This window comes from Notamacropus eugenii, chromosome 1 (assembly GCF_028372415.1).
Source record: "Notamacropus eugenii isolate mMacEug1 chromosome 1, mMacEug1.pri_v2, whole genome shotgun sequence".
In the NCBI taxonomy this organism is placed as follows: domain Eukaryota; kingdom Metazoa; phylum Chordata; class Mammalia; order Diprotodontia; family Macropodidae; genus Notamacropus; species Notamacropus eugenii.
Window position 1 is genome coordinate 154,997,914 of NC_092872.1, and position 13,066 is coordinate 155,010,979.

The window sequence follows — 13,066 nt, forward strand, 5'->3', positions numbered from 1 at the left end:
TAGCTCAGTTTTACCTACTAATTTAAAATGATTACCTTATGTCAGATAAAGTAAAAAATACTTTAAAATGCAGCCATTTTTCAACCACATTGAACCTCAGTATCACTTATTAGATCATAAAATTATTTTCAACTCAATAGGGAAAATAAAATGTAATGTAAGAATTATCACATGTACAGTACATATACATCTACATATGATAATGGTGGCGTAAGGAAGAAACTTAATCGTATTTTTAAAGGAATTAGACCTTTAGTTATAAAACCTATAAAACGCAGCAAAATTCTGTGAAAAAATAAGAAAATAACAAAAATTCATTAGGAAAACAAAAGGTCTAGAATCTCAAGGGATAAAAGAGGGAAAAAAGTATAAACAATGAGGCCTGGTAGTACCAGATATCAAACTGTACTATAAAGCAAATCAAAACTATGTGCTATCTATAATAAACAGAAAAAGAAAAGGAATAACAAGACCCCAAAGCAATCAGACATTGCTTTAATACGTTTAATAAACTCCAAAATGCAAAATAGTAAGGAAAGGACTTCTAATTCAACAAAAGATACTAGGAAAAACAGAAAACAATACTGCAGAAAATTCATTTAGACCAGCATGTTATGCCATATACTACCATAAGCTCCAAATGGAAATATGATCTAAATATAAAAAGGTCACATGATCAAATTTTTATAAAGGATAGTAGAAAAACTTTGTTAACTATGGTTGTGGGGAACAAACAAGGAATACAGACAAAAGATAAAATAATTTCATTTACAATAAAACTAAGAAATTTAGTGTCATATAATATAGTCCAACTGCTTCACTTTTAAAGATGAAGAAAATGAGGCTTAGAGAAGTTCAGCAAGCTCTGGTCATAAAGTACTAGACGGCAAAGCAGAGTTATGACCCAGGTTCTTCCTGGCTCTAACTCCACCACTATCCACAATGTCACGATGAAAACAATTTGCATTTATGTAAGCAAAGTTAAGAAACTTATTCCCATCATTTATCCCAGAAATACCAAAGCCATCCAAGAAAAGGAAAATTTCCCAAAACAGACATGGCAGTACTTTTTTTATGACAGCAAGAATTGTGGAATGAATGAACAAACTGTGGTACATGGCTATGACAGAAAATTACAACACTGTAAGACATAACATTAAAGGCAACATAGTGCAATAGAGAGCTAGGCCTGGAGTCAGAAAGACCTAGTATGCTAGGTTCTGAGGGAATAAGTCACTTAACTTTTCCCTGTCCCAGGTGATTCTAAGGCTCTAAGGTACAAAGCAGATGGAGACTTGCATTGATAAAGGGATTTTTCTCATTGGGAATCCCCTATATCAATCAAATCACAAGTCTGATAAGCACTTGTAACCAGAACCACGAGGAATTTAGAGATACCTAGAAAGGTTTGTATGAAGTTATGCTAAGTGAAGAACGCAGAACCGAGAAAATTATGTACACAACAACCACGAAACTAAGAAAAATCAGAATTCAGATTCATGTAATAACTGATACCGATTCCAGAAATCTAATAATAAAGTATCTCTCAGTAGAGCAGTTGTACACTACAAGGCAAAAAGTGATAAATATGTTATCAGGCATGATCAATGGGTTTGTTTTAATTTAACTCAGCTTTGTTCTAATTATTCCTAGAAGAGAAGCTGGGGAGAATGCTTAATTAAGTGAAAGCAATTTTTAAAACACATCAACAACAAAACATTTTTTTAAAGACAATTCACAAGCGTTGACTGGAAACAGCAAAGGGGAAATTATTAATTATATTGCATTCAAGACAATCCCTATTAATTTTCCCTTGAACATTATTTCTATTACATATGGTCCAATTTCAAAGAGGCAGCATTCTTAGCAGCATTTCCTGAGGATAAAATGGAAAAAAAAAACAAAAAACCTTTGCAAAAACATATTGCAACGCATAAAATAATAAAGATGAGGTATTATTAAAATAAACCTTTACTTGGCAATATTAAATACTTTAAGCACATAAACTTCCAAGTAAGAGACAAGATGTCAGTTCAAGCTGGGACCCAGCTGAACTCTCTCCAAACAACTTTAAAATAATGTCTCAAAATCAAATTTTGAAGTGCAAGAGCCAAAAAAAAAAAAAAAAAAAAAGGTCAGAGGGAGATATCTTTATAGCCTAAGACAACTCAGGAAGTCAAAAGAAGGGATCTGTAACACCAGGGTGGGTACAGTGCCAGCACACAACAGCAGCACCAACAATATGCCTCTGGAAGCAGTCATGACAGCAGCAGCTTCGGGAGCTCTCAACACAGAGGCAATGAGAGACAAATGATCAGAAAGAAATTGTAGGGATCCCTTTGCTGGCACTGGATGCAACAAGCACTGATTGGCAACTCTATTGCCCATAAACATTCTGGGATGAATTTCCAGGACAGAGAGTAGCATCGTTGGTCACAAGGCAGCTGGGCCCCTATTCACAGTTCCAGGACCAAGAGGGACACTAGTACTTGTGGTTGCAGGGCAGCAGGGGCTATTCTTTGGTAAACACCAGAGCATAGACCAGGAGAGTAGTGACCATGCCTCTCCCAGGATAGCACAACTTTGGAAGCACCCAAAACTTGCATAACCCAGTAGCTCTAAAAGCACCAGCACAAAAATGCCTGAAGCTTGGCAAAGTGTCTCCCCACTCCCAAGCAAGCAAAGTCCAACTTTAATATAAAGTTCAAAATGAAGAAGTAGGCTGGAAAAAATGAGCAAATAACAAAAGAGAACTTAACCATTAAAAAGCTGTTATGGTGGCAGGGAAGACCAAGACACAAATTTAAAAGGCAACAATGTAAAAACAGCTACAAGCAGAGCCTCAAAGAAAAATGCTAACTGGAGCGAAGATCAGCAAGAATTTCTAGGAAAGTTAAAGAAAGAGATAAGCATAGTAGAGGAAAAACGGCAAAGAAATGAGTGTTTCCAAAAAAATTACTAAAAGAGAATTAAGAGCTTGGAGAAGAGGTACCAAAAAAACACTGGAAAAAAATACCTTAAAAAACAAAAATGGCTTAGTGATAAAAGAGGTACTAAATCCACTGAAGAAGAAAACAGATCAAGTGAAAAAGTACAAAAATTGAAGACAAAAACTCCTTGATAAACAGAATTAACCAAATGGGAAAAGTGGTACAAAAGTTCATTGAAGAAAATGATTCCTTAAAAATTAGAACTGAGCAAGTAGAAGGTAATGACTCCATGAGACATCAAGAAAGAATAAAACAAAGTCAAATGAAGGAAATAAATTGAAGAAAATATGAAATATCTATTGGAAGAACTGACCTGGAAAATAGAACAAGAAGAGATGATTTAAGAATTACAATAAACTACCTGGAAGTGATGATTTAAAAAAAAGGAGCGGGACATTATATTTCAAGAAATTATCAAGGAAAACTGCCTTGATATTCTAAAACCAGAGGGTATAATAGAACCTGAAAGAATCCACCAATCACCTCCTGAAATAGATCCCAAAATGAAAACTCCCAGGAACATTATAGCTAACTTCTAGAGCTCCCAGGTCAAAGAGAAAATATTAGAAGCAGCCAGAAATCACACAGGATTGTGTGTCAGGATCACACAAGATTTAGCAGCTTCCACATTAAAGGACCAGAGGGTTTGGAATATGATATTCCAGAAGGCAAAGGAGATAGGATTACAACAAGAATAACCACCAAGCAAAACAGTGTAATCCTTTAGGGGAGAAATTAACATTTAATGAAATAGAGGACTTCTAACAAAAGGCCAGAACTGAATAGAAAATCTGACATTCAAACATAAGACTCAAGGGAAGCGCAAACATCAACAAAGAGTCATCCTAAGGGACTCAATTAAACAGTTTACATTCTTATATGGGAAAAGGGTACATGTACCTCCTAAGAACTTTATCATTATTAAGGCAGTTAGAAGGAGTCTGCATAGAGAGAGGGCACATGTTTGAGTTGCTTATGTTAAGATGATTTCCCCAAAAAGAATGTAGGGGTGAGAAAGAGGGCCTGCACTGGGAGAAAGGGGAAGGGAACAGTAGAGTGGGGCAGAGTTTCTCACATAAATGAGGTGTGCATGGAAGAGCTTTTATAGTGAAGGGAAAAATGGAAGGGTGAAACAGGCATTGCTTGAACCTCACCCTTACTGCAACTGGTTCCAGACACACACACATGTATTTAGAAATCTATCTTATGCTACAGAAAGATAGAAGGGGAAGGGCACAAGAGGTATGGGACAGGGGATAGTAGTGATAAAGAGGAGTACAGATTGGAAGAGGCAGTAGTTGGATGCAAGATAGACTTTTGAGGAGGGACAGGATGAAAGAGAGAGAAAGATATGCAGAGGAATATGGGACGGAGGGAAATACAAAGTTAATGATCATAACTGTGAATGTAATGGGATGACCTAACCCACAGAATGAAAATGGGGAGTAGAAGGAATTGCACACACACACACACACACACACACACACACACACACACACACACGCGCGCATGCACACGCCCATGCACACACAAAAGAGTTGAAACGAAGAGTGACGACAGTCTATTGTGCTTCAGCTAAAGGGAAGAGGGCAGGGAGAGCAATCACCATCTCAGACCACACAAAAGCAAAATTAGACACAAATGAAAGAAATAATCGGGAAACTACATTTTTCTAAAAAGGCACCAGAGACGATTATAAAATTTTTTTACAATAACTTTCTCTGATAAACTTCTCATATCTCAAATATACAGGGAACTGTATCAAATTTATAAAAATAAGAATTACTTTTCAATTGATAAGTGGTCAAAAGATATAAACAGGCAGTTTTCAGAAGAAATCAAAGCTATCTTTAGTCATTTGAAAAAAATGCTCTAAATCACCACCGAAAGACAAAAGAAAATTAAAAACAACTCTAAGGTATCGCCCTCACATTTATGGAGTCTTCCTTTTCAAACATGTTATAACAGTTTATTCTGTTTGTTCTATAGTACTTAGTCAAGAAAAATTCTTACCAGAACTGGTGTGTTGAATCTTCTGAATAAACAAAACTCGGCAAAAAGGTAAGCAATGACTACATTCAGTTCAGCCTCTGTAGCAAGTTCTTGTGGCTTACTCTTTCTTAAAATGCAACACCTTAAAAGAAGGGGGAAATTAAGAGTTAATACTTATCTATTTCTTTTTTTTTTTTATGACAGTCAACTTAACTTTCTTCTTTCCAAAATAGGGCCTGTTTAAATGACATTAAAAACAAAAATTTGAGCCAACTGAGTATTTATAGTATGTATAACACTGAAAAGTCTTACCCCAAGAAAAGATTAGTATGTTTTGTACATGACATCTGAAACATTTCCTGAACTTCGTGGTTTAGCATTATTTAAATAAATGTCACTTGAATACAATTGTCAATTGTCTGTTTGAATTCTACTGTCAGTAAAAGCTCTATATAAATCCTTTCTTTTTCATAATCCACATTTTAAGAACCCTACCATTGTCATCTTTTTGTGTTTTTAAAAGTAAAATTTTAGGGGGCGGAGCCAAGATGGCGGAGTAGAAAGACGCACATACACATAGCTCCGAACCCATAACCCACAGAACAGCAGAGGGGACTAAGCCAGGGCGAATTCTGCACCCAGAGACCACGGAATATTGGAGCGAGGGAGATTTCTGCTCCGGAGAGACCTGCGGACCTCTCGCGGGGGGTCCTTCACGCCGGGACGGGGAGCAGAGGGCAGCCCTGCAGCGGCCGCGACACCGAGGGGAAGAGATCCGAGTGGGCTACGGGGACGGGATCTCCAGCGGCCACGCGGGTCCCCCCACCCACAGAGGGACCTGCAAACCTCTCGCAAAAGGTCCGTCGCACTGCAGACGCGGAGCCCAGCCCGGACCTGCGGCGGCTGCGGCTCTGAGAGGTACAGATCCGAGCAGGCTTCAGGGACGGGATCTCCAGCGGCCGCACCAGCCCCCCCCACCAACAGGTGACTGACGGGGATAGGTGAGAGAGTGTCTTTGGCGGGTTGAGAGGGGAGTGGGGTGCCCCCATGGCTCGGGCCCCCCCAGGAGATAGAAGCTGAGAGGCGGCTGCAGACAGGGGCTCCCCAAACAGGTGGGAGCCTGGATCCATTGTGGAAGGTCTGTGCATAAACCCCCTGAGGGAACAGAGCCTGAGAGGTGGCCCTGCCCCTACCTGACCACCTGAACTTAATCTCACACTGAATAGCAGCCCTGCCCCCGCCAAAAGCCCTAAGGCGGGAAGCAGCATTTGAATCTCAGTCCCCAAACTCTGGCTGGGAGGACCAGGAGGCGAGGTGGGTGTGAGGAGAACATTCAGAGGTCAGGCCACTGGTTGGGGAGAATGCCCAGAAAAGGCAAAAGAAATAAAACTATTGAAGGGTATTTTCTCGGAGAAAAGACACTTCCTCCCTTCCTTTCTGATGGGGAGGAACAATGCTTGCCATCAGGCAAAGACACAGAAATCGAGGATTCTGTGTCCCAGCCCACCCAATGGGCTCGGGCCATGGAAGAGCTCAAGAGGAATTTTGAAAATCAAGTTAGAGAGGTGGAGGAAAGACTGGGAAGGGAAATGAGAGGGATGAGGGAGAAGCATGAAAAGCAGATCAGCTCCCTGCTAAAGGAGAACCAAAAAAATCTTGAAGAAATTGGCACCTTGAGAACTAGCCTAACTCAGCTGGCAAGGGAGGTGCAAGGGGCCAATGAGGAGAAGAATGCTTTCAAAAGCAGAATTAACCAAATGGAAAAGGAGATTCAAAAGCTCACTGAAGAAAATAGATCTTTCAAAACCGGAATGGCATGGATGGACGCTAAGGACTTTATGAGAAAGACAGATATCTCAGAACATACCGCGCAGATTCAAAAAATGGAAGATAATGTGAAATATCTTATTGGAAAAACAACTGACCTGGAAAATAGAATCAGGAGAGACAATGTAAAAATTCTGGGACTACCTGAAAACCATGATCAAAAGAAGAGCCTAGACATCATCTTCCATGAAATTATCAAGGAAAACTGCCCTGAGATTCTAGAACCAGAAGGCAAAATAAATATTCAAGGAATCCGCAGAACACCGCATGAAAGAGATCCAAAAAGAGAAACTCCTAGGAGCATTGTGGCCAAATTCCAGAATTCCCAGGTGAAAGAGAAAATATTGCAAGCAGCTAGAAAGAAACAATTCAAGTATTGGGGAAATACAATCAGGATAGTACAAGACCTGGAACCTTCTACATTGAGGGATAGAAGGGAATGGAATAGGATATTCCAGAAGTCAAAGGAACTAGGACTGAAGCCAAGAATCACCTACCCAGCAAAACTGACTATAACACTTCAGGAGAAAAAATGGTCTTTCAATGAAATAGAAGACTTTCAAATTTTCCTGATGAAAAGACCAGAGCTGGAAAGAAAATTTGACTTTCTAACACAAGAATGAAGAGAACCATGAAAAGGCGAACAGCAGAGAGAAATCATAAGGGACCTACTAAAGTTGAACTGTTTACATTCCTACATGGAAAGGCAATATTTATAACTCTTGAAACATTTCAGTATCTGGGCACTGGGTGGGAGTACACACACACACACATGCACACACGTACACATACATAGAGACAGAGTGCACAGACTGAATTGAAGAGGATGGGATCATATACTAAAAAAAAAAAAAAACGAAATCAAGCAGTGAGAGAGAAATATTGGGAGGAGAAAGGGAGAAGTTATATGGGGCAAATTATCTCTCATAAAAGAGGCAAGCAAAAGACTTATTAGTGGTGGGATAAAGAGGGGAGGCAAGAGAAAAACACGAGGTCTACTCTCATCACATTCCACTAAAGGAAAGAATATAATGCACACTCATTCTGATAGGAAAACCTATCTCATAATACAGGAGAGTGGGGGACAGGGGCACAAGCAGGGTGGGGGGGAGGATAGAGGGGAGGGTAGGGGAGGAGAATGTAATACGAGGTCGACACTCATGGGGAGGGAAAGGACCATAAGAAAATAGAAGTAATGGGGGACAGGATAGGATGGAGGGAAATATAGTTAGTCCTATACAACACAACTAGTATGGAAATCATTTGCAAAACTAAACAGATATGGCCTATATGGAATTGCCTGTCTTCCAAGGGGAAGGGGTGGAGAGGGAGGGAGCTAAAGAACACTCAAAGTGTTAGGACCAAATGTAATGTTCTTACCACTGGGTAACAAGAAATACAGGTTAAGGGGTCAAGAAAGCTATCTGGTCCTACAGGACAAAAGAGAAGATGGAGACAAGGGCAGGGAGGGAGGATAGAGGAGAAAGCAGATAGGTCACAGGGGCAATTAGAAAGCTCGGGTTTGGGGGGGGGGAGGGGACAAAAGGGGAGAAAATTTGTAACCCAAAATTGTGTGAAAATAAATGTTAAAAGTTAAATTAAAAAAAAAAAAGTAAAATTTTAGGGTTGCTCTATGAACACATTACTGTATCTAAATAAAGGACCTTTATGATAAGAATTATTTCTTATCTCAATATACATAAGTTTTAAAGCAGAGAACTATAAAACAGTCAGAATTCCAACATAAGGTAAAAAAAAAACCAACAGGAAAATTCATAAAAGACAACTCTTTTTCATAGTCCAGCAAGTTGAAACTATGCCTAAAAAGAATTACCAAGCTATCTCTGGCTTAACAAAACCACTATTTTGGTGTCTATAACCCCAAAGAAATCAAAGGGAGGAAAAGGATTCATATGTACAAAAATATCTGTAGTAGCACTTTTTTGTGGTAGTGAAGAACTGGAAACTGAGGGAGCACCCATTAATTAACTGAAGAAATGGCTGAAGTGATTCTAGGATGGAATTGTTATAGAATACTACTATGCTCTAAGAAATGAAGGGGCCAGGCCTGTATGAAGAGCTAATGCAGAATAAGTGAGCAAAACTAGGAAAACAAATTATATAATAACAATGGTATTATAAAAACAGTGTTTGAAATTTTTTGAAAGACTTAAGAACTCTAATCAATACAATAACCAATCACAAGCCCTAGGACTCATCTTGAAACATAACACCCACTTCCCGAAAGATGATGGATGCAGAAAGCAGATGAGACATATATGCACACACACATACACACACGGCCAAAGTGGGAATCTGTTTCACTTCACTATGTATATTTATTACATGGATTATTTCTTTTTCAATTGTACAGGGAGTGGGACAAGGAAGTAAAAAAGCAGATTTTAATTGTGTTAAAATTGTATCTTTTTAAGAGGGCAAAATCCAAATGGCAGAGTAAAGGCATTTTTTCTTCTTCTCCAAACCACTCCACATACCTTTTAATAATGACTCTAAGCAAATTCTAGAGCAGCAGAACCCACAAAAAGACACAGTAAAACAACTTTCCAGCCTAAGACAACTTAGAAGGTTGGCAGGAAAGGTCTATTGCACCAAGGTGAGGTAGAAGCACAGTCTAGCACTGGTCATGTCAGCAGCTCACTGAATTGGTGGTAGTAGTGCCAATTTCCGACCTTGCGGCCCACAGATGGTTAAGGGGACCGGACAACATATCAGAAGACTTACAGGAGATTCCTTTGCTGGCACCAGGGACAGGACTTCATTGCGTTGCCTATGCTTGTTTATGGGTTGCAGTACTGGGTTTTACAATCAGTATGAGAGGGAAAAATAGCACAGTAGAGCTTGCTGCCACAGGGGAGCAGAGACCTGGTCATAGTTCCAGGGTTGAAAAGAGTGGTTGTGGTCCTCACAAACCAGTGCACAGTACAGAAGAATAGTAAACATACCTCTCTCTAGACCATATCACCTTAAAAGAGCCAAAAACTTACAGGCCCCCAGAATTACCTCTGAAAACAATTGCACAAAAAACCTCAAGCTTGAGACAGTGTATCCTCCACTTAGGAAACTGAGGCACACTCTAGCATAGAGTTAAAAGTCAAGTAGTAGGCGAGAAAATGAGCAAACAATGGGAAAAAAATTCTGACCACAGAAAATTTCTATGGTGGCAAAGAAGATCAAAACACACACACAGAAAAAGACAACAAAGTCGAAGCTCCTACATTCAAAGCTTCCAAGAAAAACGTGAATTAGTCTCGGGCCATGGAAAAGCTCAAAAAGCATTTTAAAAGTCAAGTAAGAAAGGGAGAGGAAAAATTGGGAATTGAAATGAGAGTGATACAAGAAAATCATGAAAAAAAGAGTCAACAGCTTGGTAAAGGAGGCACAAAAAAATACTCATGAAAACAATACCTTAAAAAACACAACAGGTCAAAAGGTAAAAAGGGCACAAAAATCCAAGGAAGGGAAGAATATTCTGAAAAGTAGAATTGGCTGAAAGGAAAAAGATATACAAAATTTCACTTAAAAAAGGAGAACTGACCAAATGGAAAAAGGAGGTACAAAACCTCAATGAAGAAAACAATTCTTTATAAGTCACAACTGGGCAAGTGGAAGTTAATGACGTTATGAGACAACAAGAAATAATCAAAATCAAAAGAATGAAAAAATAGAAGAAAATGGGAAATATTTCATTGGAAAAACAACTGACCTAGAAAATAGATTCAGGAGAGATGATTTAAGAATGCATTAACTGAAAGTCATGATCAAAAAAAAAACTTAGACATTTTCTTTCAAGAAATTATCAAGGAAAACTGCCCTGATATTCTAGAACCAGAAGATAAAATAGAAATTGAAAAAATCCACCGATTACCTCCTGAAAGAAATCCCAAAATGAAATTTCCTAGGAATATTATAACCAAATTCCAGACGTCCCAGATCAAGGAGAAAATACGGCAAGTAGCCAAAAAGATATAATTCAAATACTGTGGAGACACAAGATAATACAAGATTTAACAGCTTCTACATTTAAAGAGCAGAGGGTTTGGAATATGATATTCCAGAGAGCAAAGGAGCTAGGATTACAATTAAGAATCACCTACTAAGTAAACTTAGTATAATCCTCTAGGAGAAAAAAAAATAGATATTCAATGAAACAGAGGATTTTCAAGCATTCCTAATGAAAAGACCAAAGGGGAGCAGAAAATATGACTTTCAAATACAAGATGCCAAAGCAGCATAAAAAGGCAAACAGGAAGGAGAAATCATCAGCGATCTGATAAAGTTAAACTGTTCATATTTCTGAGGGGAAATTATGTTTCTAATTCCTAAAAACTTTCTCATTGTTAGGGCAGTTACAAGTATACACAGACAGAAAGCAGAGGCATGAGTTGAATGGGATGGCAAGATTATCTAAAAAAAAAAGAAAATTAAAGGAAAAGAAAGAATGCCCTGGGAGAAGAGGAAAGGGAGAGGTAAAATGAGACAAATCATTTGATATAAGAGAGGCCTGAAAGAGATTTTATAACGGAGGAAGCAGGGAGGGGAGCGCATGAACCTCACTCTCATCAGAACTGGCTCAAAGAGAGAATAATATACCCACTCGGCGGGGCGTATAAATCTATCTTACCATATAAATGTTGATAAGGTGATAAGTGAAGGGGGAGGGGGAGAACTGATAGAAGGGAGGGCAGTTTGGGGAAGGTAAAGTGAGAAGTAAAGCACTTTTGAGAATGGAACAGGGTAAAGGAGAGAGACAGAGTAGGATAAACAAGAGGAAAACATGGTGGAGGGAAATACATAGTTGGCAATTATTACTGTGAAAAAATTTTTTTACAACGTGTTTCTCTGACAAAGACTTCATTTCGCAAATATAGAAAACTGAATGAAATTTATAGAAATAAGAGCCATTCTTCAACCGATAAATGGTCAAAAGATATGAAGAGGTAGTTTTTAGATAAATTAGTCAAAGCTATCTAGTCATATGAAAAAAATGCTCTAAATCACTTTTGACTAGAGAAATGCAAATTAAAACAACTCTGAGCTACCACCTCACATTTGTCAGATTGGCTAATATGATAAAAAAGAAAAAAGACCAAAGTTGGAGGGGATGTGGGTAAATTACAATACTAGCATACTATTGGTGAAGTTGTATACTAATTCAACCATTCAGGAGAGTAACTGAGAGCTAGGCCCAGCAGCGCTATTAAATCATGAATACCACTTCACCAAGTAATATCACTACTAGGTCTGTATCCCAAAGAGATAAAAAACAAAAATGGAAAAGGATTTATGTGTAAATAAAATATTTGTAGCAGCTCTTTTAGTGGTGGCAAAGAACTGGAAATTGAGGGAATGTCCATCAATTGAAAAGTGGCTGAATAAGTTATCGTATATGATTATGAGGGAATACCATTGTGCTTTAAGAAATGAGTAAATAAAGTAGCTAGTATAAAGTAACAATAGCAGTAAAATTGCAAAGGGGAACCCAGAAGTCACATATAAACTCTCTTAAATGGAGCATAATTTACAAACTGTATCATACGGTAACCAAAAAGCATATCCTGAAACTAAGTGCTAAATCAGAGGAAGCCATCTAGGCCTTGTGGTCACGTGATATGTAAACCTCAGATAAGCTCCAGACATTCACACTAAGATCAAAAGAATACAAAATGTTGCTATTAACTTTGAGATAGTACAGATGTTAACTAACCAATGGCTACCAACCCCAAGATGGCACAGATCATTTAAGTTCCATCATCCCACCAAAACCGGATAAAAAATTCCATCACGTATGTCCATGCTGCCAAGTGACCCCAAGGTTTCAGGAATGATGTCTTCTGCTTCCCCCTTCCCTGCTTGCGTTCCCACCTCTGCCTCCCTTCCTCCACCACTCCCATTCCCACATAGTCTGCCTCTGAACCCCACTCCTTTTTGCCACTCATCTCTACTTTCTGTGCTGTTCACCCTTGAAGCCTTTGTGCCTTATCCAAGTGTGCCTGAAGCATCACTCCCCTGCTGCCACTGTGGTCTTTCTCAGCAAGCAGTGGGTGTGCCTGCTCCATTTCATAATTCCATAAATTAATTAGCAATTCATTAATTGAAAATTCTAATTAAAAAATGAAATCTATTCATCACTCATACTAATGGAGAGAAGAACCAAACATACTGTGAAAAATGATACCCTCCTTTATTATATGGTCAAAGACACAGGGATTACATATTAACCCTTACCTACATGT

The 13,066-nt window shown here is 38.7% G+C and overlaps 1 protein-coding gene across 1 annotated transcript in view; it reads right to left on the reverse strand.

Moving 5' to 3' along the window:
- Window positions 1-13,066, reverse strand: part of MEF2A (myocyte enhancer factor 2A) — a 200,799-nt gene that overhangs the window by 138,425 nt on the left and 49,308 nt on the right. Inside the window, exon 2 of the mRNA XM_072617018.1 lies at window positions 5,004-5,124. Coding sequence (XP_072473119.1) covers window positions 5,004-5,124 — 121 coding nt within the window. The remainder of the gene's footprint in view (window positions 1-5,003; window positions 5,125-13,066) is intronic.